This window comes from Orcinus orca, chromosome 8, assembly GCF_937001465.1.
Source record: "Orcinus orca chromosome 8, mOrcOrc1.1, whole genome shotgun sequence".
NCBI classification, from domain to species: domain Eukaryota; kingdom Metazoa; phylum Chordata; class Mammalia; order Artiodactyla; family Delphinidae; genus Orcinus; species Orcinus orca.
The window spans coordinates 10,178,127-10,206,033 of NC_064566.1; the positions used below are offsets into that span (position 1 = coordinate 10,178,127).

General features: G+C 51.6%; 1 protein-coding gene across 4 annotated transcripts; it reads left to right on the forward strand.

Moving 5' to 3' along the window:
• VPS37C (VPS37C subunit of ESCRT-I) lies at positions 1–27,358 on the forward strand. 4 transcript variants are annotated; one of them, XM_033413859.2, is made up of 6 exons: positions 1–276; positions 1,462–1,555; positions 21,529–21,627; positions 24,671–24,842; positions 25,587–25,669; positions 26,437–27,358. In XM_033413859.2, the coding sequence occupies exons 3-6, from the start codon at positions 21,535–21,537 to the stop codon at positions 27,157–27,159; spliced, it is 1,071 nt and encodes a 356-aa protein (XP_033269750.1). In that variant the 5' UTR covers positions 1–276; positions 1,462–1,555; positions 21,529–21,534; the 3' UTR covers positions 27,160–27,358. The 4 variants fall into 4 exon arrangements, with proteins under 4 accessions (XP_033269750.1, XP_033269742.1, XP_004264223.1 ...); XM_033413851.2 differs by lacking the exon at positions 1,462–1,555; XM_004264175.4 differs by lacking the exon at positions 1,462–1,555 and having other exon boundaries at positions 6–276; positions 26,470–27,358.
• The last annotated feature ends 549 nt before the right edge of the window (positions 27,359–27,907 follow it).

Consider the following 27,907-nt stretch of genomic DNA (forward strand, 5'->3'; position numbering starts at 1 on the left):
CTAGAGGGATCTCGTGGGCCTTCCCGTGGGTGTGGTCCCGGGTGGCAGCTAGAGTGTGTGTGGCGGGGACGGGAGGACGGTGTCGGGGTGAATCAGAGGCCCCCGGCGCGCACAACGTGCTGCGGGACGAGTGGCGTGGGCCCCAGCTCCCAGCGCCCGGACGTTGGAGGGGGGGTCACATCCGGCGGGAGGGGGCGGGCCTCGTGGACCCCGGAAGTGTGGGCTCCGGCTCCGATTTAACCCGCGACGGCTGTGGCGGCGACTGCGGCGGCAGGGGTAGGTGAGAGGGGCCCGGGGAGGGGCAAGGACGGGGATGGGGGCGGCGCTGGCAGTTGCTCCCGGCGCGCCTCCGCCTGCCCGCCTCACCTTGGCAGAGGCTGGTGATTGGGCGCGAGGGGCGCGTGACTCCAGCGGAGGGCCGGCGCCCCTGCACCTCGCAGTGGGAGGGCGGGAAGGAGGGAGGCATCGCTCGAGCTCCCTGCGCAGGTCGCGCCTCCAGCACCCCACCCCCTCACCGCCACCTTTCACCCTCCACCCCCTACTTGAGCGTCCTGCCGGTCACACATTTGGTGACGTTAGAGCCAGTTTGCCCATTGTATAGGCGGGGAAAAGAAGCCTAAGAATGGGGTTTGACTTGCCAGAGGGAGTCCAGCGGCAGAACGGGGTCTGAGGGGCGCTCTGGTCTTTTAACTCTCAGGGCTATGCCCCTTCTCCGGGGCAGTGAGGTTGTGGCTTTTCAGCCTAGATTCTGTTCTCATCCTTTATTCCGGACCCGGACTTGGGCTGCCCAGCATCACTGACCACTCCCTGTTTATGGGCCTGCTGGGTACAAAGGTCATTGGTGTTTGTGAATCTCCAGTGTGTGCCTGGTTCCTCCTGAATTTAGAGAGCAGTGGGGTGTGTGTGTGTGTGTGTGTGTGTGTGTGTGTTACACACAATGTCTGGGCTCACTCACCCTTGGGAATGTCCACTCTTAGCTCTGGAAACTTCAAAAACTCACTTCCCTTCACTTCAGCAACATCCCAGTAGTACTGTTGCTGACTCAGGCCTTTTCCACCCTCTTCATTGGCTCCCTGCCTCTTACCCAGGAGTCCCATTTCCTACTGCTGTACCCAAGATGCTGCCACCTGACTGTCAGGCTGTGACTGGCAGCCCTAGAGCTGGAAGTGGTGGTGACCAAGGGATTTGGAAAGGAAAGACTTTTGTCCAAAGCTGCGACCCTGGACAGGCCTGAACTCTGGTTCTGGATGGGAGTGAGGACTTGGAGTGAAATACTGGACCCTGAAGTGAGAGTTCTTGGCAGTCATAATGTCCAGAAAAGCTTTTTTCCTAGATTATCTGAGAAATCTGGCTTGGTGCCTTTGTAGTTTCTGTTAGGTAGAAATTTTTCTTTGTAGATTTCATCTGGGCAGCTTCTGATGGCTGTGTTTTGTTGTTGTTGTTTGTTTGTTTGTTTTTAAGGTAGCAAAAGCTCTGATTTCTTGCTTGGCTGCCATGTGCTATTGGCAGTGTTCTGGGGGCTTTGTGAACATACTGGATTCTGGGAACACTCAAGGTAGGTGATGAGCCCATTTTGCAGATGAAGTAAGTGGATAGTAGAGATGTTAGGTAGGGTGCTACAGCCAGTAAATGGCCAAGTTGGGATTTTTAACCCATCAGTCTTATTTCCAAGCTAATGTATTTGCTGGATGTTAAGAATCATCTGTGATGCTTGTTAGAGATACAGAGCCTCACCTCTGGATATTCTTGCTTAGATTCTGGAGAGAGACCCAGGAGTTTGTGTTTTTTTTTTTTTTTTTTCCGGTACGCGGGCCTCTCACCACTGTGGCCTCTCCCGCCGCGGAGCACAGGCTCCGGACGCACAGGCCCAGCGGCCATGGCCCACGGGCCCAGCTGCTCCGCGGCACGTGAGATCCTCCCGGACCGGGGCACGAACCCGCGTCCCCTGCATCGGCAGGCGGACTCCCAACCATTGCGCCACCAGGGAAGCCCAAGAGTTTGTATTTTTAACACTTGCACTGGGTGATTCTTACTGTAAGGCAAGTTTGGGAAGCACTGCCTTAAGGAGTTTGTAGATTTGCTGAGCTTGGAAGTGAAATTATTTCTAAGGCTTCTTGTTATTTTTTTGCTTATTGCTGTGTAATTTGCTAATCTGCCGTTAAAAGGGCATTGGGGTAGCTAGCTGTATGAATCATCTCTTGAACACTGTTGGCCAGTCCTAGTAGGGTTTTTCCAGACTGACCTAATCAGATCAGCAAAGACCTTGTTTTAATCCGATTGGATCTCTGTTCGGAAATTCTTTTAGTTTCTCCTCAGAGTCTGGAGTTTTCAGAAGGTTCCAGTTCATTCCTGGATAGTTGCCCCTTGACAGAGAGATCTCTGTAAAGGCAAAGGTCTGTGAGCTTTTGGGAGCTTTAAAGGCATGTTTATTTAGCAGGTGTTTCCTCCACTGCATTTCTCTCCCCTTCACTGGTTTATGTCAAAGGCTTGAGCAAATACCAAACAGCTTTGTTTATTGTGATTTAGCTGGGGCTGACAAGTGGAGTCCCTGGGGCTTAGGATGGGCCAGACAGGGGAGGAGAGGGGACACTGAACCATGGAAGTCAAACGGATAACCCAGGTCAGTTATGCCTAGCCTTGAAGACATGTTAAGTACTGCTAATTTATCTGCTCCCTCCTGGGCAGAATTAGAAGTAGTGAAAGAGGCAAAGTCAGCATTATGCTGTTACTTTATTCTTCCTCTGTCCAGTGAACACTGATTTCTAATTTAATTTCTTTGTAAACAGAGGATGTACTTTGTATGCTTTGAACCGTTTTAATTTACTGTTCCATACATAAACATTTTGGGGTGTTATGTTCTTTTGATGAATTGGCCTCCTTTATCATGAAATGACCCTTTTAATCCCTGATAGTGTTCTTTGCTCTGAAATCTACTTTGTCTTGTTTTAATATAGCCAATCCAACTTAAAAAAAATTTAGTGCTAATGGATTGATATCCAGAATATTTGAAGAATTCCTACAACAGTGAAAATACAAACAACCTGATTAAAGTGGGCAAAGGACTTGAATAGACATTTCTCCAAAGAAGGTATACAGATGGCCAGGAAGCACATGAAGATACTCAACATCACTAGTCATTAGGGAAATGTGAGCCAAAATGACAATGAAATACCACTTCACAGCCATTAGAATAACTCTTGTTAAAAAAACCCAAAAAACACCAGAGGTATTGGCAAAGATGTGGAGAAATTGGAACCCTTATTTATATTACTGGTGGGAATGTAAAGTGTGCAGCTGCTGTGGAAAACAGTATGGCAATTCCTCAAAAAATTAAAGATAGAATTACCGTATGATCTAGCAATTCCAGTTCTGGGTATATACCCTAAAGAAGTATAAGCAGAGACTCAAACATATATTTGTACACCAATGTTTCTGGCAGCATTATTCACAATAACCAAAAGGTAGAAGCAACCCAAGGGTCCACTGACAGATGAATGGATAAACAAAATGTGATACATGCATACAATAGAATATTATTCAGCTTTAAAAAGGAAGGAAATTTTTGACAACATGGATGAAACTTGAAGAAATAATGCTAAGTGAAACAAGTCAGTCACAAAAGCATAAATATTGCATGATGCCTCTTATATAAGGTTCCTAGAGTAGTTAAATTTATGGAGACAGGAAGAGCGATGGTTGCCCAAGGCTGGGGGGAGGGAGGAATGGAAGTTAATGTTCAATGGGTACAAAGTTTCAGTCTGGGATAATGAAAAAGTTCTGGAGGTAGATGGTGGTGATTAATGTACAACAGTGTGAAAGTATTTAATGTCACAAAACTGTACACTTAAAATGTTTAAAATGGTAAATTTTATGTATGTTTTACCACAATTAAATTGATAGGGATTTAAAAAAATTAGTGCGGTATATCTCTTTACATCTATTTACTTTTGGACTATTTGTGTCTTTATTTTTAAAGTGGGTTTCTTGTAGGCAGCATATAGATGAGTTTTGCATTTTGTGAAATCCAGTCTTAAAAATTCTGCCTTTTAATTGGGATGTTTAGACCATTTACATTTAATGTGATTATTAGTGTAGTTGGGTTTAACTCTCAAGGTCCTTCTACTCCACCGTCTTGCTCCAGGTAATATGTTTTAATTTAACATGAGCGTGTCACTTGGGCTGTTTCCTTTGCAATTCCCTCTGACAGCTGTGCTCTGAGTCCTAGATGTGCTCTGAGTCTACTTGTTGGGTAGACATCCTGTCAGAGGTTCCTCGGTGGGGTGCAGTGCCTGAGGGGCAGGCCTTGAATCTGAGACACATGGGATGCTGGGTGCTGGGCCCTGGTGGGCTCCATCTCTGCTCTAGAGCGCAGTGTATGGGGGATCTGCTTGCATCCGGGGCCCAGGTTACGTCTCCTACCCAGGTTTGCATCTGAAGGGTTAACGACTCTAGCTGGGTTTAACTTCATCATCTTGCTGCTTGTTTTCAATCTGTTCCATGTTCTTTCTTCCCATGTCCCTTTTTTCCTGACCTCCCTGGGACTGAGCTGTTTTTATGATTCCATTTTATTTCCTTTGTTAGTTTATTAGCTGTAACTGTTTGTTTTTTTTTTAAGTGGTTGCTTGGGAATTCCCTGGCGGTCCAGTGGTTAGGACTCGGCACTTTCACTGCTGTGACTCGGGTTCAATCCCTGGACGGGGAACTAAGATCTGGCAAGATGTGTGGTGCAGCCAAAAAAATAAATAAATAAAAAGAAAAGAAAAAGAAAAAGAGTGGTTGCTTTAAGATTTGTAGTGCACATCTTTTTTTTCCTTCACTTTATTGCGCTTCACTTTATTGCGCTTTGCAGATACTGTGTTTTTTTTTTTTTTTTTAATAAATTAGAGGTCTGTGGCAATCCCACATCAAACAAATCTGTTGGCACCACTTTTCCAACAGCATTTGCTCACTCACTTCATGTCTCTGTGTCACATTTCGGTAGTTCTCGCAATATTTCAAAGTTTTCCATTTTTATTATATTTGTCATGGTGATCTGTGGTCAGTGATTTTTGATGTTACTACTGCAAAAGATTATGACTCACTGAAAGCTCAGATGATGGTTAGCATTTTTTTAGCAATAAAGCATTTTTAATTAAAATTATCTATTTGTTATATAGTATCGGCCGCTATTCTTGATCACTTCAGGCAGGAGAGGAATTCTTTTTCTTTTAATGTCTTTATTGGAGTATAATTGCTTTACAATGGTGTGTTAGTTTCTGCTGTATAACAAAGTGAATCTGCTATATGTATACATATATCCCCATATTTCTTCCCTCTTGCATCTCCCTCCCACATAGTATGCATCTTTAACCTGTCACAGTCTATCATCAAGTGATCTTGTACAGCACTTTACACTAACAATAGTATACTCTCATTTCCTCCCTCCTGGCCTTTATGCTGTTGTTGTCACACGTTTCACTTCTATGTGTGTTATAAATCCTGCAATACATTATTACTGTTTTTGCTTTAAACAGTGAATTATTTTGTAAAGAGATTAAAAAGAAAGGAAAAGCTCTTTTATATTTACTTATTAATATATATTACAGTTTATCATTTCCAGTGCTCTTTATTCCTCTCTGTAGATCCAGATTTCCACTTCGTTTTACATTCCTTCTGAATTGAGGACTTTTAAAAAACATTTCTTATTCTGCTGGTCTGTTGGTAATGAATTCTTTTAGCTTTTGGATGTCTGAGAAAGTCTTTATTTTGTCTTTGTTTTTGAAAGATATTTTTCCTGAATATAGAATTCTAAGTTATTTTTCTTTCAGCATTCTAAGATGTGGTTCCAGTGTCTTCTGTCTTACATTGTTCTATGAGTAATCTGCTGTTGTTCTTATTTTTTTTTTCTTCTATTCTTATGTGTCTTTTTTCCTTATGGCTACTTTTCTTTTATTACTGGTTTTAAACAATTTAATTATGATGTGCCCTGGTGTAGTTTTCATATTTCTTGTGCTTGGGTTAATTGAGTTTTTGGATCTGTGGGTTTAAAACTTTCATCAAATTTGAAAACTTTTCAGCTAGTAATTTGTCAGGTATTTTCTCTCTTCTCTTCTCTCTCTCTTCTTTGGGGACTCCAGTTACATGTATTTTAGGATGCTTAAAGTTGCTCCACAGCTCTCTGATTCTCAATTTATTTTTTCCCCCATCTTTTTTTTTTTTTTTTAATTTGTGGTTTGTTTTGCGTAGTTTCTATTGCTCTGTATTTAAGTTCACTGATCTTTTCTTCTTTAGTGTCTAATCTGTGGTTATTTCCATCTGGTATACTTTTTATCTCAGACATTTGTAGTTTCCATTTCTAGAAGTTTGATTTGGGTCTTTTTTATATTTTCTATGTCTCAACTTAACATTCTCAATCTTCTTTAGCATCTTGAATATATGGAATATGGTTGTAGTAACCATTTTAGTGTCCTTGTCTGCTAATTTTCTTATCTGTATTTTTGAGTTTGTTTTACTGATTGATTTTTTTCCTCATTATGGATCATATTTTCTTGCTTCATCGTATGTCTGGTAATTTTTGATTGGATGTCAGATGTTGCGAATTTTACCCTGTTGGGTGCTGAATATTTTTTTGCCTTTTTATAAATATTCTTGGCATTGTTTTGGGACACTGTTAAGTTACTTGGAAACAGTTTGATCCTTTGATGCCTCACTGTTAAGCTTTGTTAGCTGGGACCAGACCAGCCTTTCGACCAGGGTTAATTTTACCCACTACCAAGGCACTACCCTTTTCAGTGCTCTACTGATGTCCTGTGAGTTAGGAGGTATTTCCACTCTGGTGAGTGGGGACACAGATTAGTCTTGGCTCAGTTTGAGGCCCAAGGATTGTTCCCTCTAATCCTGACCAGTACTGTAAACACTCAGAAGAAAACTGGAGGGGGACTCCCTGCAGATTTCCAGAGTTCACGGTGTAGCTCTCTCCTCTCTGGTATTTGACCCTGTGAACTCTGGCTACCTTGGCCTCCCTAGATTCCCAACTCTCTCTTCCCAACTTGGGGAGACTGTCAGGCTCTGCCTTGGGTACCCCCTCTTTGTGCCATGGCCTGAAAACTCTCTCTAGACAGTAAGTTGGGGCAATTGTAGAGCTCACCTCATTTGCTCCCTGCTCCCGTCCCCCGCTCCCACCCAGGAATCCATCCTCTGCTGCCAGATGTCCAATGTCTGAAAACTGTTGTTTCATTTATCTTTTCTCGTTTGTAGTTGTTTGAGGCAGGAGAGTAAATCTGGTCCCTGTTCCTCTAAGTTTGCCAAAAAGTGGAGGTTCCTGTGCAATCAGCACTTGCTGAGCACCTTGTGTGTGCTAGGCATTGACCTCGGTGCTGGGATGCAGACATGAGTGAGACGTGCACTGGGCCCTTGGGGAGCTCCCAGTCTTGCTGGAGAACATGCTGATTCCTAGGTAGTAATTGCTGTGTGGTACTTACAGGGCACAATGGGAGGGCAGGACGAAGTCTTTGGGAGAAGGAGCAAGGAATGCTTCCCAGAGAGCTGATGGTGAAGGATCAGCAGGCATTTTCAAATTAGGGAAGGTGTAGGAAAGAAATTTTAGGCAGAGGGAATTGTAAGAGCAAAGGCAGGGCAGCAGAGCTGGGAACTCCCAGAGGGCAGGATCCTTGTATTTATCTTTATAGATGTGGAATACTTGTCAGGTGATTGGAAGCATGTTGTTCGTTCTGGGAATAGGTAGAACAGAGAGTCAGGTTGAAGTCTGCAGCCTGTGGGGGAGAGGAGGGAGGTCTAGCTGGAAGGAGAGGCTCGGGGTCTGCTGGTGCAGGGCCTTGTGGGCCAAGCCAAGGAGCACAAGATTTTGAACATGATCCTAAACACTGGTTTGTTTTTGTTTGTTTGTTTGTTTTTGTTTTTTGGCTTCACCAGGTCTTAGTTGCAGCACGCGGGATCTTTCGTTGCGGCATGGGCTCTTCGTTGGGGCGCGCGGGCTCCTCTTTAGTTGTGGTGTGTGGGCTCCAGAGCACATAGGCTCTGTAGTTGAGGCATGTGAGCTCAGTTGCGGTGCGTGGGGTTGGTTGCCCAGTGGCATGTGGGATCTTAGTTCCCCGACCAGGAATTGGACCCGTGTCCCCTGCATTGGAAGGTGGATTCTTAACCACTGGACCGCCAGTGAAGTCCCAAACACTGGGTTTTTTCAAAAAAGTTTTCAGCAGGGTGCAAGAGCTCTGATTGACTGCGTTCTCTGGAGGTTACTGGGGGATGTGGAAGAGGGCTGGAGAGGGCTGAGTCTGCTAGAACCAGGCAGGCAGCTGCTGGGGAGGCTGGCTTGTGGTGGACGTTCTGCACCAGGATGGAAATGAGTCCAGAGCTGAGTGCGGCCGCTGGTACGGCATTGCCACCTCTAGCCTGTTTGACGATAGCCTTTGTATAGATTCCTGCCTGAGTCCAGAGTAGATCTGAGGAGGCTCAGGCCTGGTTTCTCTTTTTCTGTGGCTACACTGTTGCCCCCAACACACCTGCCTGCCTCTGCTGGAGCCAGAAGTTCGTAGGGTCAGGCATCGCTGGCAGGGGTAGGGTCCAGAGCTGCCCCACTTTATACTAGCCTAGGATGGCCCCAGATCAGCGAGAAAATAGTCTCATCATCTCGGACTTTGAACAGACATGCTTGAGTGACCCCGTACAGACTCCTGTTACTTGTCCTGAGTGTGTCTTTGGCTTGACCTTAATCTTGATCCTTCCTTAAGGATGGTTGAACCTATGTGGTCAGCTTGATCTGCAGATTAGAAAGTGTGGGGTGGGGTGGAGGACTGACAGCTGCAGCGTGAGATCCCTTCTGAGTCACCTCAACAGTTGGGATGGAGGAGAAACAGATGGAAGTTCAGTGAGAAGAAGCTGAGGATGGTTTTCTTCTCAAGTCAGAGCCAGGGACCAGACAACGAGGACGCTTCTCTAAGTGGCCGGGTTGTGCTTTACTGTCAGGAAGTTTCAGGAACAGGCTGCTTGTTAGATGACCTGTTTCTTGGCCATCGTCTTGATTGAAGCTGAATGCTATTGATCAGAGTTACATCCAGCCATCTGAGTTCCGTCGCTCTGTTGACTGATGTGGTCTCTGGAGGAATCTTAAGTTTTCTCTCCTTAGTGTCCACGTGGGAGGGGCTTGAGTTGCAGAGGTAGGAATGGGCTGAGTGTGTGAGCTTAGCCATGGTGATGAGAATCATGACCCTTTATTGAGCCCAGCCTGAGAGCCGGGCATTAGACTTCCTGGGCACTAACTCATTTCATCCTTATAAAAGTCCTCTGTTACTGACGAGACCGACGTATGGAGAGATTAAGTAAGCTGCCTCTGCCCTTTCTTGCTTCGTCTCCCAAAGACTCGTCCTGCCCTGTGCTCTGTGAGTACACGTAGCATTTACTACGCAGAGCCCTCCTTCCCTCCCCCTTTGCCCTGCTGGTGAGGCATCACTGCTGGAGGAGGGGGGCTTGGGCAGGGTGTGGGGCGGGGAGTGTTGGGATTAGCAGGGGTGAGGGGTTAGGGCAGTGATTTTCCAGCTGCCTTCTGGCAAGGTGCCTCGGGGGCCCCCTTGAGGTCAAGGGGAAGACTGAGCTGGGAGAGTAGGGCTCTCCCCCTCCCCCTTCGCCCAGGGCATGGTCTCTGTGATCTGTTCCGTGCGCTGGGGGTTTGAAAAAGTTTCGGAAAACAACAGGAGTGGGCACACCAGGCAAGTGGGAAAAGAGGATGGTGGCGGCACGTCCTGACAGCATGGCAGGCTGTGTATGGATGGCTCCCAGCTGGAGGGTCAGGGTGGGGGGAGGTAAGCAGAAGAGGGAGGGAGGGAAGGAGGGAAGAGGTGGCTAGCTTCAGGGAAGGTTGGAGGGAGGTGGAAGCAGTGTTTTAAAAAAAATGACTCCAGAGGTGCCTGGCATATTAGAGGTGGGGAGACCCACTTGGAGTTTGTGGAAGGGCCGGGATGGAGGCACCTAAAAGACATTGGAACAACGACTAGATGAAACCTGGTGGTGGACATCAGAGGTGAGGAAGACAGCCTGGAGAGTTGGAAGTTAGAGTGAGAAGCTGGAGGATGCTGATGGAAGTGGAGGTTGGGAGGGGAGTCTAGTTTGAGGAGAAAAAAGTCTAGTTTGATGGGAGTGCCCCCTGCCCTTGGCCCAGTATACAGCTCATCATTCCTGGGTCTTCTCACTTGGGGGCCTGCCTCTGGGAAAAGAGGTGTCAGATGGAGTTATTCAGTGAACGCAAGGAGGATTTGCTCATGTAAATATCAATGTAAAGATGATACTTTCCTTCCAAAAACCTTGTCCTGAGAGATTGTACATCCCTCCTGTAGGTGGGCCCCCTTTATATTTGTGGACCTTTGTTCAGATGGGTCTGGAGCCCGTTTCAGAAAGCCACACCCTCTGCTTCCCTCTGGGACCTGTTCTTTCAGAGTCCTCCCCCACGAGCCTAACTGGGTGCCTGGCAGGGTTGTCAGGCAGCATTTTACAACAATAAGTTTTATAAAGGTGTGAGAATGTATGAATTGATGCCACCTAGCGCTTGCTTGGTGGTTTTCCTAGCACCTCCAGAAGGTTTCATGTTTATTTCTTGTTAAGTCCTCATAACCAGCCCATGAAGTTGGTAGAGATAGTCCCATTCTACCAATCAGAAGCAGAATTAGGAGGCTGAATAACTTGCCCAAGGTCATGTAGCTAGTAAAAGGTCAAGCTGGGGTTTGAATCCAGAATATTGGACTCTCAAGCCCTGAACTCTTTCCACTGCTTTTCACACTGTCTTAACTGTTCAGCATTGGGGGCTATGGAGGGAGCTCTGACTCCCAACCCCAGAAATTCCTTAGAAAGAATGAAAACTAAAGAAGTCTCCCTCCTGGAGCATACACACCAACTTTTCAGATTGTTGGGGCAGGTTAATTCGACGGTGTTTTGGGCCAGGTGAGAAGCGCATGATGGTTGGTTTGCTTTTATCAACTCCTGTGGGAAGTTAGGTGACTGAAGGCCTGGTTACTTGATCGCGTGGCTGGAATCATCCTGGGAAAAGAAAAATAGATCAGGTCAACACGTATTTCCTCATTACGCAGCAGGCTTAGAAAGGTTTCTGAGGCAACCACAGGTGTTTCTGACAAGAGGGGTGGGATGGGGCCAGTTCCCTATAACATGTGCAGATTGAACTGTGCAGGTTGCTATGGTAACAGCTTCTTATGCTACCATAGGGAGACGTGGGAAACTTACAAGAAACCAAAGGCCTTTGCAACTCTCCTTGCAGTGTGATTTCAGGCTTGAAGTAGCCGGCAAGGAAAGGTTGGCTGGTAACTGAGAGGAAGGGAGTAATTGGAGCCAGTGCTTTAGCTCCTGGTGGAGTCAGGAAAATGGAAGCGCCTGGCTCAGTCACAGTTCTGTGTCATGGTTCAGAGGTAGCGGTCATTTTGCTCGACTCAATATTGAGCCCCGGGGGTGTCAGGAGTCGCCTCTAATCATCGGATTGCCCCCCCCCCCAGGAGGCAGAATAATTAATACTTGTTTAGGGCGCAGGAGCTTGCAAAGCTCTCTCAGGGCCGTTTGCTCGTCCCAGGCACATGCGATCCCCAAGGTGGGATTATCATCATGGTGCCCATTTTCCCGATGAGGAAACTGAAGTTAAGGGACTTGATCAAGGTCACACAGCTAAAAAGCTGAGGAGCCAAAACGCAAACCCAGGGCGTCAGTCCTCAAATTCTGTGCGTTTCTACTCTGCACCCAGCCAGGAGAGAGCTGGCACTAATTGTTTAGGCAGAAGCAAGGGACAAGGGGCGCTGCAAGGCATCTCTAGGACTGGCACACCTTAACTCTGATCTGAGCACCCTCACACTTAGAAAATGCTGCGTTTTGCTTTCAGTCTTTACTTTCTTTTTTTTTTTTTTTTTCTGAGTTTATCCTTGCATAGGATCTGATATCAGTTGAAACTATTTGTTGTTGAGCTGAACAGTCCCGGGATAGATGCCTGTTGAGCAAGAGCCGTCAGTACCTTGCTGTCTTTTCCACCTGTTGAGGTCAGATCTGGGGGGCTGTCCTGAGGTGAGCGCTCGCCAGCATCCTCTCCCCACCGGGACATTCTGCAGCCTCCCCCTCGGGGAGTGGTGAGGAATGGCACGGCTCTGGCCTGGATCCACTAGGGGTAGTGTAGTCGCCTCTGGGCCTCACTATCTTCCACTAGATCGTGTTCGCCGTGTCCGAGGTATGTGGAGCTCGATTTCGTCAAGATAGGGTAGTGGAAAGAAGTCGAGGCCAAGAGACGCAAGCAGCAGGGGCCGGTGGCTGGAGACTTCGCGTCCCCTCCCAGCGGCGTGTGGCTTCCCAAGGCCCAGGGGCTGCACCTGGAAGCTGCCTCCTTGGTTCTGGCTGGCGCTGCTCTAGCTATGTCAGGCCCCGCACAGTGCTCTGTGACAGAAGGTGGGCTCCAGGACACCTGAGAAATGTCTGTCACCTCCCCCCTCCCCTTCCCCCACCGCTCCTGTAGAATCTCTCCTCCCCGCATGTGTCTCTCATGGAGGATATGGTGTTGATTTCAGGTGAGGAACCACAGCCCACCCTGTGTTTGTTACAACTTTGAATTGGTTACGGAAATTTAAAGGTGGGGCGATGTCGCAGTGATGTGGATTTCTAGCCTCCCTTGGAGACCCGGCAGGTCTGGCAATGCTGGACGCCCCCTCCTACCTGCAGGAGGTGCCTGAGCTGGGCTGGAGCCCGTGCTTTCAGGAGACACGGTGTCTGACATGCCTCTCTGGCCTGTGTGGGCATCTGGGTTTGTGACCTCTGTGGAGGTGAAAGCTGCAGAGGAGACAAAAGAAAGGTAGGAAGGAAGGAAGGAAAAAAGAAAGAAGAAGAGAAAGAAGGAAAGAAAGAAGGAAAGGAAAAGAAAAAGAAATGGGAAGGAAATCTCAAAAAGAGGGGATATGTGTCTACGTATAACTGATTCGCTTTGCTGTACAGCAGAAACTAACAACATTGTAAAGCAACTATACGCCAGTAAAAATTAATAAATAAAAAAAAAAGAAAAGCAAGTTTTTTTCCCAGGGGTTGTTAGGAAATGGTGATGCATTTTCTCTTCTTCGTGGAGGGAACGCAGATTAACACCTGCTCGTTTCCCACCTCGTCCTGGTCTCATCTCCTTAGAGTGGGTGGTGTCGCCCCGCAAAGAGCTGTCGTCGCTATACCTGTGCATGCCGTGCAGCTGCCTCCCCTTCTCAGCCATCCTCACCCCGTCTCCGGCCTTGAGCATCTGCAGTAGCTCCCACGACGGCCCGGCTGTCACCTGCCCCCGACCTTCTGATTCCTGTCCCAGCACGAATGGCTCCAGCGATGAGGACCTGTGGGCTTCTCACGCCCCCAGCCCTCCGAGCTGACCCCCTTCCCACTTCTCACTCTGCTCTCACCTGGATTCACCATGATTTGTTGTGAAGTGTTCCATTTTTTGAAACCAAACTGCGTTCCTAGAGAGCCAGCATCAGTTTTTACATAAGGCTGTGTCTGGCACATAGTCAGAAGTCAGTAAATATTTATTTCCATCCCTCTGCTCCTATTTATCCTTCCTCCCTTTATCTGGGGCCTTGTCCTGTTCTTGGTATATAGTAATTGCTCATTAAATGTTTATTCAGTGAAGCAGGAAGAAATGAATGAAGGCTGAAACAGTAGAAGCAGCCCCGTCCTCAAGTCCCTGTGTCTTGCCCACCAGCTGACTGCCTCGTTCTCTCCCTGCCTCTGGCTGTTTTTCTGCAAGCATTACCCTGCGCTGTCTGTGTGCCGGCCTCTGCCGGGCCCTGGAAATACAAAGGTGAACGAGAATTCTCCTTGCCTTCAAGGGGCTTGCCTCTCCTCACTTCAACTCTTCTCCCCTGGGGCAGACCTCGGGTACCACCCGAGAAGTACCCATCATCCTCCTGGGCACCGTGGTAACTGGGAGGGGATCTAGCTCAGGGCCTGAGTGCCCAGGGCTGAGGTCGTTGGACTTGTCAGGCCTCCAGAAACAAAAGTGTCTGGACTCTGCGTCCCTAAATAGCTTTGCAGTAACCCCCCAATTCTCTATACTTGGTGGCATCCCTGGTGGTCGTGGCCACTTTTAGAAGCTCTGGTTTGGATTTTTTCTGCCACCTTGGATGATCCAGAAGCAGAACACTGACGGCAACAGATGCCCAGACTTTGGGGGCACCTCCTTTATGGGCCTTGGGCAGAATATTGTCCTGTTCTCACCGCCCCCAGCCCCCCAACCTGTTTTTCAAATTATGAGAAGTGCTGGTTGCTCTCAGCCTCGGGCCTCATCCTTGGGTGACGCAGGATCAGGTGATGTCTGTGAACTTCTGAAAGAAAGGCACCGGTAACGTCCAGGGGTGGACAGTGCTGAGATAAATCTTGTAAGATGGAACTTGCCCGCTGCTCGGGCCTGAGATGTTGTCAGCGGGCACAGATGTGAGCCACCTCCACCCGGGAGGCAGGCACCGAGGAGGGCCCAGGCGATCCGTGACTTGCACGGGTTTGTAATCTCTGCATCTTGGATGACCTTATAACTAAATTCTACCCTCATCGCTCCCCTGTGTCGTTTGTGAAATCAAAATACCGGAGATGGGAAGGGACGCTGGCCTCCGGTCGTTCGACCCCAGCAGTTTGTACGACCTTGGGCAATACAGCTGTTTATAGGACCTTGGGCAATACCCTTACTGTTTCTCTCTGGCTTTCATTTCATCGCTGAAGTAGGGGTGATTATGCCCTGTGTTCACTTTACTTACTAGGCTGATTATATAAATTAATGGGAGAGTTTGCAAAGAGGGCTTTGAGCTGTGGGACCATCAGGGTCCCATTTGACAAGTAAGGAAAATTGAGTGGGGCCCATTTGGGTGCGGGATCCTGAGCACACCTATTCCAGAAGAAATGGGGACGGGTGGCTCTTCCACATGCCAGCAGCCTCTCGTGGAGCGGTGTGAGTGGAGGTGGCTGGGTGGGCAGAGCCTGGTGGAAGGAGCAGTGGCCGGGTCAGGGCTCCTAGCTCTGGTGTTCCCTCTCTTGTCTCCATAGGCAAGTTACGTGCCACTCTACCTTAATTTCACCAACTGTGAAATGGGCATCGTAGAATTGAGAGGGATGTTGAGTTAGAAACCAGAAAAGGTGGAATAAGAAGAAAAGCACTACAGCCCACAGCCCACTATGGCCGAGTACATTTCACCTGAAAACTCGCTATATGGAAAGAGGTCCGCTTCCAGTAGTATCGAGGACTTCGGAATATGCAGGCTGACCTCGAGAGTTCATTCTAATGACCTGCATGAAATGAAGGTATTTCATACCTGAAGTTCTTGAGGCATTTCAAACATGCATGGCCTGCTTTGAAGTCTGCAATGAAAGGGAATTGACACAGGAGAGAGGCTTTTTATGATCACAGGGCTGAGATGGTCTTTCTTCTTTCTGTATTTGAGAGTAGCGCTCTTTCCCAATCAGGGAATGGCAGAGATAGTCATCCCCGAAGGGTGAGGAATGCCAGGTTCAAGGCTTTGGCGCATACCAGCAGAATGGAATCCTCTTCCCTGGCCAGGGGGCCTGATCCAGGGAGATCGTGGTCTAATTAGGGGAGCTGTGGGTTTCATTCCTTGCCCTTTTGGGGTGAGTTCTTGCTGTCTAAAAGACACATGATTGTCCAGATCACCAGGTAGATAGATGTTTCAGGGATTTTTGCCGCGAGGAGTTTATTTTTTTCTAAGCAACAGTTTGTTTCTTTTCTTTCTTTTTTAAAAAAAAATATTTATGTATTTATTTATTTTTTGGCTGTGTCTGGTCTTCGTTGCGGCTTGTGAGATCTTTCATTGTGGTGCACGGGCTTAGTTGCCCCGCAGCATGTGGGATCTTAGTTTCCGGACCAGGGATCAAACTGTCATCCCCTGCATTGCAAGACCGATTCTTAACCACTGGACCACCAGGGAAGTCCCACCACGAGAAGTTTAAAGCCATCAAACAGAACCAGGTGTGGGGCTTCGGCTGGCAGAGGAATGTTATCATTCGGGCCGGTGGTTGGAGGGGAAGGCATCTCAGGGGGCCGTGTGTAGGGGTACAGGGGGTCACACACTTCAGGACACCCTGGAATCGCCTGGGGTGCTCCCTTGCTTATTTATTTCTTGATTGGTCACCATTCTTTATTGAACACAGGGAAGTCTCCTTTCTTGCTAAATGTCTACAGTGACTTAGTACCAGACTTTGATGAGTTACATCCTTGCCTCTGCTCCTGTCCTTGTGGAAGCAGCAGCCTCACACAGGTTTCAGCAGCATCAGGGACTTTGTGTGACCTGGGACTCTCAGGCCCAGGGGGAAGGCTGGGCGGCTTTGTCTTCTCAGACTCACCTGCGGACGCCCACATGCACTACAAGTTCAAGAGGGATGGACGTGCACACGGGACACATAGAGGCATCAGTACTACCCTTTGGTCAGCCCCATTAGTACAACAATTCAGTGTGTTGTAAAATACTTGAAAGTTTTATGAAGATTTTTTTTTGGTGACTTTAATCAGAACATTTCCCTTTTGTGGGGGCGGGGGGGAAGTGGCTTGTGAAGGCAAGCCCGTCTGGGAAGCCAGGCCCCTCGGGGCTGCAGGGTGGGTCCTACGTCAGCACCTCCTGTGCAGTCAGATGAGCTCCCTGGGCCTTCTGGGCTGAGAGGCCCAGCGTAGGCCCCCTCGGCCTCTCCCTGCCTCGGCCTCTCCCTGCCACGGCCGGCGTGCAGCGCGGCTCTCCTGGTCTGCTCGAAGCCTGACGTGGCGGGTGTGCTCGTCGTGTGGATCTCCCTGTGCAGGGGGCAGAGCTTGGGCTGTCCTCTCCAGACCGTAGCCCCCACGTTCTGCTGGTCAGTCTGGACACTGTGGTGGCCTCACGTGGTGGCGCTCAATGTCAGGCCGTAGGCATCTGAACGGTAGTGCATGTGGGGTCCTGGCGGAGACTTGGTAGAAATGGCACAGGGGGATTGAGCCCCCGATTCTCATCCTGCCTCGCAGGGACTCGTTGACAAATCCCTTCCTCTCCGGGGTCTCTGCTTTTCCTCTGTCAGATGAGGCTACACCCGCCTGAGTGCCCTCAGAGAGGAAGGGGCAAGAGGACGACAGATGCTAAGCTAGCTGGACACAGGTAGCTCAGTAAAAAGGAAAACTTCATTAAAAATTAAATTAGTTAAATTATTATGCGGAGTGAAATAAGGCAGAGAAAGACAAGTACTGTATGATTTCACTTATGTGTGGAATCTACAAAACAAATGAACAGGCATAGCAAAACAGAAACAGAGACATAGATACGGAGGACAAACAGGTGGTTACCAGAGGCAGGGGTGTGTTGCGGGGAGGAGAGAAATAGGTGAGGGACTAAGAGGTACAGACTTGCAGTTGCAAAATAAATGAGTCAACGAGTATCAAATGTACAGTGTGGGAAATATAGTCAATAACTAAGTAATATCTTTGTATGGTGACTGAGTGTAACTACACTTACCCTGTTGATCTTTTTGAAATGCACGGAAATGAATTACTATGTTGTGTAATAGGACTAACAGTGTTGTAGGTCAGTTATATTCAAAAACAAACAAACATACAAATAAACTCATAGAAAAAGAGATTCGTGGTTACTAGAGGCAGGGGGTGGGGGAGGGGGAATTGAATGAAGGCAGACACAAAGCACAGACTTCCCATTGTAAGATAAGTAAGTACTAGGGATGATAAATAGATCATGATAAATATAATTTATAACAATTTTATAGATTTTTACTTATAAAAATGTAATTTATAATAGAGGCAACATAAGTATAATTAGCACTGTATGTTATATATGAAAGTTGTTGAGAGAAAATCCTAAGAGTTCTCATCACACACACAAATTTTTTTCCTCTTTTTAAAATTTTATATCTGTAGGAGGTGATGGATGGTCATTTCATGATGTATGTAAGTCAAATCATTATGCTGTACACCTTAAACTCATACAGTGCCGTGTGTCAATTATATCAATAAAACTGGAAAGAAAGGAAGGAAGGTGAGAAGCTTCCTGGACTAGTTAAGGCACTGCCAATTCCTGGCCTGGTGACCTTGGGCACCTCTCGGGGCCTCGTCTGTGAGGTTGGATAATAGCGAGACTCACTGTGTAACGTGGGTTTGAGGGTCCTGGTAATGGCAAAGACCTACATAGTGCTCACTGCGTTCCAGGTACTGCCATTTTACAGGTAGAGAAACTGAGGCACAAACAGATTAAATAACACAGCTAGTAAGTGGCAGAACCAGGCTTCAAATCCAGGCAGTCTGGCTCCAGAGTCCATTCTCCTAACATCTAGGCCAGTGGTTCTCAAAGTGTGTTCCAGGGACCCCTGGGGGTGTATCTCTGAGACCCTGTCTGGCCACCTATGAGGTCAGAACAGTTTCCACAACCTAAGACGTTATTTTCCTTTTTACTCTCTTTCTCAAATGAGTACAAGGGGAGTTTTCAGAGGGTTCACAACACGACATCCTTCTGACGGCTAGTGTGTGTGCTTTCATATTGTGTTTTAAAAATCTCTCACTTTTAATTTCGATACATATATCAATAGCTAAAATCCACAGAAATGAAAACTCTCTGGGGTCCTCCGTAATGTTAGGAGTGACAGGTGTCCTGAGACCAAAAGGTGTGCCTTTGGCTCTCGAGGTTGCGCTGCCTTAAAGGTGGTCTCATCCAGCGTGGATGTGGTAAATGGTTGGGGAGAGTTGGGGCCCGTCCTGGGGAACTGCGGCTCTATGTGGGGCTCTCCCACTGGGTGTGTGGTGGGCACGTCTGGACCTCCCGGGGCCCTCGCAGATGGCACTGCTGACGGTGCCGTTTGTGTGCGGCCAGCCAGCTGCCCGCCGTGGAGCTTCCATCCTCAGTCCAGGGGTGTCTCTGTGCTCAGCCCTGACTGTGGGAAGGAGCAGACACCCTTCTGTGGCAGATCCCGCTCTGGGTGGAGCCAGGATGGGTGCCGTTGAGGCCCAGCAAGTTTGGGCTGTGTTGGAGGCCTCAGTAACAAATCAGTGACTTCTGTGGTGTTGGAGCCTTTTGCCAGCATTGTTCTAGGCCAGGCCTCACGCTGGCCAGAGCTTTGCCTGTGTCGACTGTGGCACGAACCCATTTTACAGATGAGGAGGCTGAGGCTCAGGGTGGGTCCACCGTGCAGGGCCCCACAATGGCAAGTGGCAGGGCCCAGGACTCAGATGAGGTGAGTCTGATCGAGTCCAGGCCCCTGATGTTCCAGGTCTTCAGAATGTTTCTCCGTTCCTCCTGCGTGTCCAACTCGTGGTGGACTCACTGGGTTTGCAGTGTAATAGGGTGGGCCTCCCCATTTCTGCTCCTTCCCCAGGCCCCTGCAGTCTGCCGTGCCTCTGACCCAACCTTTAGCCCAAGGGTTTTGGGAGCAGCAGAGTGAGGTGTAGACAGAGTGCAGAATTTTGACTCTGCCATTTGTAACCTTTCTGATCCCCACCTGCCAGTGGGACGTTGCTGCCCCCTCGCAGGAGTAGGAGAGACAGCGCGTGTAAAACTCACGCTGCGATGCTCAGTAACCAGTGGCCTCTGTTTCACACGACAAGCAACGAGCTGTCGTCTTTCTCAGAATCTGGCCCCGGATCAGCTGCATCGGCGTCTCTGGGAGAGCTTCTGGATTTCTGGGCCCGACTCTGGCCTACGACACAGGGCTCTGAGGGTGGGGCTGGGGCACCTGCATTCTCAGCAAGTGTCCCCCCAGGTTTAGGTGCCCATCGAAGCTTGGCATTCCTTGTCTTGGAGGTTGGGGGGCGACATTCAGCCCTCAGTAGGTAAAAGAAAGTGGGGGTGACCCTGTTTGGGTAGCTCTTTATCAGTAGGGTGACCATGGAATTTGTTGTCTAAACCGGGACACTTTTTATTTTTTTTGGCCATGCCGTGCAGTAGGTGGGATCTTTGTACCCCAACCAGAGATTGAACTCACACCCCCAGCAGTGGAAGCGAGGAGTCTTAACCACTGGACCACCAGGGAAGTCCTGGGACTCTTTTGAGCGTGAAAAGGGGCACCTTTTATAGCTACACCGGGACATGAGGGGTAAACCCGGACCTTCCTGACAAATGGGGTCGTGTGGTCTCTGTTTATTGGTTTCTCCTTTATCTTTCTGCCGCCCTGGGAGATGCCTTCCCTTACTAGTCCAGACGAGGAAGCAGGCCTGGAGCTCACCTCTGGCTGCACAGTCATAACCCTGGGCCTCGATTCCACGGTGGCCCCTCGGCCCAGTCGTCACTCCCGCTGAGCCCTGGCGCCAGGGGTGGGGGCTCTGGGTTTCTGTAGTGTTGGCATCTTCGGAAGATTGACAGAGCCTCTGTGATGAGAAATGAGGACTATAAGACACACATCTAGAAAAGATAAAAGCATGAAAGGAGAAGATCCTGTCAGTAGAAGGGAAGTGAGTCCTGGTGCTTCCTCTTCTCGCTGGGGCCTGCTTGTGACCCCTGTGTCACACAGACATCAATCGATGTTCCTCTGGGCAGAGCGACAGGGAGAGGACCGCTGAAACCAGGTCTTCTGTCAAAGCAGGCGTCCCATTCAGGTCGGTCGATTTCTTTTCCTTCTGGTGGCTGTAGGGCCAACTTGGTGGTGATTTTTTTGTCCTTCTCTGACAAGGGCACGCATGTGACAGTCTGGTTTTTTAAAAATAAATTTATTTATTTATTTTTGGCTGCATTGGGTCTTCATTGCTGCACGCGGGCCTTTCTCTAGTTGTGGCGAGCGGGGGCTACTCTTTGTTGTGGTGCACGGGCTTCTCATTGCCGTGGCTTCTCTTGTCGCGGAGCACGGGCTCTAGGAGCGCAGGCTCAGTAGTTGTGGTGCGCGGGCTTAGTTGCTCCGCGGCATGTGGGATCTTCCCGGACCAGGGTTCGAACCCGTGTCCCCTGCGTTGGCAGGCGGATTCTTAACCACTGCGCCAACAGGGAAGTTCTGACAGTCTGTTTTTGTGGCACGTGGAGTGGATGGCTGTTGCAGAGAATGCTTGAGGGAAACCCAAGGTGGTTGGTGCACGCTAAACATAACCGGCAGGGAGGCTTCTGAGCCTGTGATGTTAAAGCCAGCAAAGCCCCCATGTGGAGGGTGGGTGTATTTAGGGTTCAGGCAGGAGTGGACACCTCCCAGAGTGTGTGTTGGCCTCAGGGCTCACAGGCGGCCTTGGGCCAAGTTTAGTCTCTGTCCCTGGCTGTCAGCCTCCCTCCTCCTGCCTCTCCTGTCTGCTCCTTGGGGAGCTTCATCTGGCACTGCCAGGAATCATAGTTTTGCCTCTGACCGCCCAGTGCCTCCGTGTAGCCTGCTGTTCATGGTCTGGGTGGAGGAGCAGCTTCTCAGTCTCCCTGGGGACGGGGGTGGTTGGGGGGCCGGACTCTGACCCTCCTTGGTCCTCCCTGTGGACTGGAGGCATCGTTGGGAAACTCCAGTTGGTCCTTTGACAGACGATGAATATGGGCTTGGGGGTCCCTTCCCCCTGAGCAGTCCCTTCCTCACTTCAGTGTCGTTCTGTGCTCCCAGGGAAAGATGGATACCCTGAAAGACAAGACCCTGGAGGAGCTGGAGGAGATGCAGAATGACCCGGCGGCCATCGAGCGGCTGGCCCAAGACTTCCCTGAGGTAGAGGAGGGCTGTCACGGGGCCAAGGATAGCAGACGGGACTGAGGCCCTTCTTTTTTAATTTAATTTTATTAATTTTTATTGGAGTATAGTTTTTACAATGCTTTACAATGTTGTGTTAGTTTCTGCTATACAGCAAAGTGAATCAGCTATACATAGACATATATCCCATCTTTTTTGGATTTCCTTCCCGTTTAGGTCACCACAAAGCATTGAGTAGAATTCCCTGAGATATACAGTAGGTTCTCATTAGTTATCTTTTTTTTTTTTTCTTTTTTTTTTTGCGGTACGCGGGCCTCTCACCATTGTGGCCTCTCCCGTTGCGGAGCACAGGCTCTGGACGCGCAGGCTCAGCGGCCATGGCTCACGGGCCCAGCCGCTCCACGGCATGTGGGATCTTCCCGGACCGGGGCACGAACCCGTGTCCCCTGCATCGGCAGGCGGACTCTCAACCACTGCGCCACCAGGAAAGCCCCTAGTTATCTATTTTATACATAGTGGTGTGTATATGTCAGTCCCAGTGTCCCAATTCGTCCCAGCCCTGAGGCCCTTCTTAAGGACACTGGCTTGTTGGGGGTTTGGGCCAAGTTTATCTGCCTGTTCTGTGGCCTTCACCCTGGCCAGGCAGAGGAGCCCCTGGGGTCTCAGTCTAGTTCCTGGGCCCTCTGGGAGTTCTGGGGGCGCAGTGCCAGGAAGTCCAGGGCCCCCGCGCCAACTCTGGCACCTGGTGCCTTCCGGGACCCGCATGCCCCAGGAGCCCCCACACTGTGGCTCCAGCCTGGATTTGGAGGTGGTTCTAAAAGCACTGGTACCGTTTTGTAACCGCCTTTCCCCAGCCGCCTGGCCTGGCCCTGCGTCTGCAGGAGGAGCTGTTCTGGGGCTGGGATTAGGCTCATCTCCTGTTTAATCCCTTCCCTATCATAACAGACACCAAACCGTCTCAGCTCCTAATCGTGGTCCTCACGGGAATAAAACAACCCTTCTGAACGTGCAGAGCTTTACACTTTATAAAGGGCTCTCCCCGCCTTTTCCGGCGCCTTGACCCCGTGACTCCCCTGCGAGGTCGGAAAGGTCGGGTGACCAGATGTGGCCACAGAGCTGGACGTGCCCACGGTCCAGCCTGTCCGCGGCTCTGCACGCTGCCGCCTCCGCCCCCGATGCTTGGGAGGCACGGACACAAATAATGCCAAGCTCGTTGGTTGGCCTTTGGAATGTGTTTCCATTTTTGCTGATGACAAGGGAAAGATGAAGGAGGGCAAGCTCCCTAGACTTTCAAAACCCCTTGGACTAGGTTCCTAGCACGGGCTATAAGATGGTAATTGAGTCACCATGGGATTGTGAGGGGAGATGGGAGCTCTTTGAGTTTGGAGTGTGGACTTTGCTCAGAGAAAAGAGTAGGGGACCTCTCTCCATGTGGAAGAGTGTGAATATCGGGGTCTTCTGGTGGGGTGCTTGAACTGTCTTATTGACCGATCAGGGGCTTCCTAGTGAACCCCTAATGGAGAAAGATTTGGGGGAGGCTCTGGGGAAAGGGGGCAGAAACGGGTAGGACCAGGTTTAGGGGAAGATGACATGGCATAGATTTACTGGTTAAGATCCAGGGAAAAGGCAGTGGAGATATACAGAGGACATGTCCACTGAGGATCTGGGGCCCCGTAAGGGGCAGCTGAGCAGAGGGCTTCAGGCCCCCCGCTCTGTGTCAGACACATAAGAAAAGAAAAGCTCTCCTGGCTGATGAAAGTGAGACTGGAACTCCGCAGTGCGGGCGTCCCTGAGTCAGGGTGCTCGCTCAGTGGTTCCAGAGGGTATTGGTGGCAGCAAGGCAGACAGCCCAGGAGTGAGGGCAGACCTGAGAGGCCGTGGCCAGGCCCCATGACTTCTGGTAGCCGTGGCGTCTCTCTTTCCAGTCTGGAGTGGGTGAGCAGGCTCCAGGCCCACCACAGAGCGCAGCGCTCGAGGCCCTGTGGCTGGGGACCGGCAGGATGGCAGCCCCCGGAAGCCCCCTCCTCCAGGACGCCCATGGCCTTCCTGCGTCTGACTGGGGACGAGCCAGTCAGGCTTGGCTCGCCATGTGCCGACCGTGGTGGAGAAGCTGCCCAGTGGCTCCCGCGTGGAAGCTGGTCTTGCCAAGCTGTGCCCTGAGCCCTGCTGTGGGTGCTGGTGCCACTGGTGCTGCTGGCGTCCCCGTTCCCTCAGGGGTGTGGGTCTGACTCTCTGCCCTCCTGTCAGTAAGGAGGACCCCCTGACAAATGGACAGGGCTTCAGGTGAGAGCAGGTCTGGGAAGGGTTCCCGAGGCTGCCGCCTCACCGGCTGGTGACAGCAAAGACCTGGACGAGGAGAGAGTGCTGCTCAGCTTGGGGGCGTGCTTTCAGTGGGGCACATCCAGGTGCAAAGGTTGGCATCAGAGCCTCGGGGGCCACGGGTCGCCTGTGCTGGTGGGAGTCCTCAGGTGGTCCTGGGGACTCCCCTGCGGTTCTTGGGGGCCTCTGTGTTAGCTCATCTGAGCAGCTTCTCTGTAGGACACACCTGTGGAGGAGGCAGGGACAGGTCCCTCTGGAGTCGGTGTCACGGGCTGGCCCTGGCGTTCTCACTCCTCACACTAACTTTATTTGGGGGCTTCGTTGCGTGTCTGGCCTGTGGTCAGGTCTGGGCCACATCAGTGCACCTCAGAGGAGGTCTCTTGACTCTGAATCCCGGGGGCAGGTGGTTGGGACTTGGTCCCTTCCCTCATAGGAAGGCTCTGACTTTCTCCGCCCCCCTCCCTGGAGCTCTGCACAGCCTACGGGGGAGTCTCCTCCCGCTCGTCTTGTGGCCCTTCGCATGCATCCACCACGTAGGCTGTGGGGTTAAGGATTCGGTGAGGTGTCTGGTTTGGAGTGCTTTGCTCAGAGTTGGAACCTGGGTCCGTCTGACTCTAGTTGGGGGCGGAGTGTTGCCCGGCCCCGCCATGGTGAGTGACGGGTCCCGGAAGCCCCAGGTCCAGCCCCCTGCGAGCTGAGTGGTGGTGTGGCGGGTCTCACGGTCAAGTGTCCTGCTCTGTAGGTCCAGGACCTGCAGCTGGAGCGGGAAATGGCACTGGCCACCAACCGGAGCCTGGCCGAGCAGAACCTGGAGTTCCAGGGTCCCCTGGAGATCAGCCGCTCGAACCTCTCGGACAAGTACCAGGAGCTCCGGAAGCTGGTGGAGCGGTGCCAGGAGCAGAGGGCAAAGCTGGGTGAGCGACCGGCCCCGGGGGTGTGCACTGGGGCGCCTCTGTCCACTCAGGGTCCCCGTTCCTGGTGGGGCTGGGGGAGCTGCTGGAGTCACGTGGCAGGACAGATTCCCTCTCCCTCCCCAGGACAGGAAGGGGCCGGCAGTTACGGTGGGTCACCATGTCCCCAGCCCTGGCTAAGAGCTTTAACAGCCATCTAAGGGTAGGTACTGTCATCATTCTCATGTCAGATGAGAGGAGTGAGGCTCAGGGAGATGCAGGAACGTGGCCAGGGCTCCACAGCTACGTAGAGGCGGAGTTGGGATTTGAATCCAGAGAGCATGCGTCCTGGGCTGCTGCTGGCCACTCAGCCAGCCCCGCTCTGGTGATTTGTGGAGCTGGTCCGGGCTCTCTGTGTCCCAACCTGCTGTCTGTGAAGGTGAGGGGCTGTCCTGTTCCTGAAGGTGGGGGACTTCACGCTCAGGCAGATGAAGTAACTCCCTGAGAGGAAGAACAGGATTGGGGGGTGGGGGGGGGTGGGCTCCAAAGCCTGAGGTCTCTTGCTTCCTGGGCTGGCGTGGAGGGGCTCAGCTGAGCTCCTCTCTGCTCAGGAAGGGAACCGACTGAAAGTGGCTCTGCCGTGGACCCCAGGGCGTTGGCTGGGCCCCCAGCACACAGGACCCTCAGAGAGCCTTGCAGAAACCTTGGCCGCCACCACGGAATCCAGAGGCACTTTTGAAATGTCAACCTTTCTGCCCTTCCTTCCAGAGAAATTTTCTTCAGCACTGCAGCTAGGGGCCTTGCTGGACCTTCTGCAGGTAGAAAGCATGAAGATTGAAGAAGAGTCTGAGGTGAGCTGGCCGTTGACACCCCCTCTTCCTTGAACAGTTGCCCCTGCAGCAGGAGCCCTCGTCCTGAGCACCAGTGTCCGCAGGGCGTGGGGCCAGGGCTTTAGTCACGGCAGCGGTGCATGGCCCCTCCACCGGAGTCCCAGTGGAGGCCCTTTTGGGTGCAGAGAACAGGATCCCAACATCACTGGCTGAAGCAGAAATGGGCGACAGACAGCACAGCTGCGGGGCAGCTGGCAGGCCTGGGTGGGAGGGCAGTGCAGTAGGAGCCCTCCAGGGCTGAAGCCAGGCCCCCAGCCCCTCCCCACTCCTGGGGCTGCCGGGTCTCTCTCCTCTGCTTCCCTCTGGGCCTCTCTTCACTCTCTGTGGGCAGACTGGCTCTCTCCACCTGTCTGTGCTCTGGGTGGAGGATGCTCCCAGGTCCCACAGCCCCTGGGCTGGGCTGTGCTAGTGACCAGGGGGCCAGTGTCCATGTGGCCAGTCGACACACCGTGTAGCAGCTGCTGTGAGCCTGGCACGATGCCGGGGTGGGGATGGCGGTGGCCATGACAGGTGGTCCCCGCCCTCTGGGGGCTGATGTCCTGGTGAGGGAGACAGAATAAATAAACACACGCTTGTATAATATATCAGCAGTGAGAAGGGCCATAGAGAGAAATTCCCAAAGCGGGGGGCGGGCCAGAGAAGACAGGCAGCTCCTGAGCCTGGCTGGGGTGGGAGGGCCGCAGCTGACCTCTGACCCGGGGGTATTCAGGTGGCCTCAATCCCGGCAGACCCCTGTTGCCACTGGAGCTTATGTCTTCCAGGCCATGGCTGAGAAGTTCCTGGAGGGCGAGGTGCCCTTGGACACGTTTCTGGAGGACTTCTCCTCCATGAGGATGCTGTCCCATCTGCGCCGGGTTCGTGTGGAGAAGCTCCAGGATGTGATGAGGAAGCCCACGGCCTCCCTGGAGCTGGCTGGGGATGCCCCTCCTCCCCGCCCGCCTCCCCCATCTCTCCCAGGCCCCCAGGCGACGCCCCCAGTCACCGAAGATCAGCAGGCTCCGGAGGCCCCTCCCTACCCATTGCCCTACAGCCCCTCTCCAGGCTTGCCTGTGGGCCCCACCGCCCAAGGGGCGCTCCCGCCGGCCCCGTTCCCTGTGATGTCCCAGCCCTCTTTTTCCTACAGCGGGCCTTTGGGTCCCCCGTACTCATCAGCCCAGCCAGGACCCAGGGCTGCCGCGGGCTACTCCTGGTCCCCACAGAGGAGCACGCCGCCCCGGCCGGCCTATCCCGTGGCCCCCACTTGTGCCTCCGGCCCTGGGTACCCCATGGCGGGGGGCCGGGTTCCCGGTCCTGGTTATCCTCAACAGCCCCCCTACCTCTCAACAGGAGGAAAACCTCCGTACCCCACGCAGCCCCAGCCCTCAGGCCCCCTTCAGTCGCCCTATCCCCCTGGGCCTGCCCCTCCCTATGGGTTTCCACTGCCTCAGGGTCCTGCCTGGCCTGGGTATTAGGCGCGGTCCTGGCCCTTGGCCCTTCCCTACTTCCACCTGTACCACAACCTTTGGCCGCCCCCCGCCGAGATTCGAGGGTCAACTGGAAGTGGAGTTGGCTCCCCGTGGACTTGTGTCATGCGTGGGGGCCTGGAGGGACCTGGCTGGGAGCACACAGGCCTGGCAAGGCCCCGGGCAGTGTGACTGGCTTGGCTGTGCCGGACGGCCCCAGTGCTTGCTGGCCTCCTGGGGGAAGGGCGTGCCTGCTTTCGGTGGCTGCCTTTGGCTTTCCTGGTTCTCACCAGGCAGGGCGTTCGGTCCTCTCTGTGGGCTGCTCACCCCCTCCCTCTCCTCTGGGATTTGGCACGTTCGACCGAGGTACCCACGCTAAGGGATGCAGCTCTCTGTGCGTCTTGGGTCCATTCAAGGATGGCCTGCCCCACGCACCATGGCAGGGTTGGATCAGGGAGAGAGAACAGAGTTAGGAAAAACACTTAATGATTTCTAAGTCACGCAAAACCATAATTGAACTCCGACAGGCTGATGTCAGTTGAGCCTGTCCTGTGTGCTGGTTTGAACGACAGCAGCAGAGCCAGTGCAGTGAGCGGGCCGGGGATTGTGGAGGCGGACCCCAGCCCTTGCTCTCCCTGGTTGGAGGATCCGGGGGCTGCCTCGGACCGTCTGGCTGGAGGAGGCCCAGGAGACTGCAGCCACTTCGGGAGCTCATTTAGGAGTGGAGGGCCGAGTCACCTCCCCGGCCACCTCTCTT

Bases quoted from the DNA above. Each gene is read 5' to 3' on its own strand.
- VPS37C (XM_033413859.2), top strand. From the start codon at position 21,535: ATGGATACCCTGAAAGACAAGACCCTGGAGGAGCTGGAGGAGATGCAG. The intron at 24,843-25,586 runs GTGAGCGACCGG...CCTTCCTTCCAG, and splicing joins GGAGCAGAGGGCAAAGCTGG to AGAAATTTTCTTCAGCACTG. The intron at 25,670-26,436 runs GTGAGCTGGCCG...CAATCCCGGCAG, and splicing joins AGATTGAAGAAGAGTCTGAG to ACCCCTGTTGCCACTGGAGC.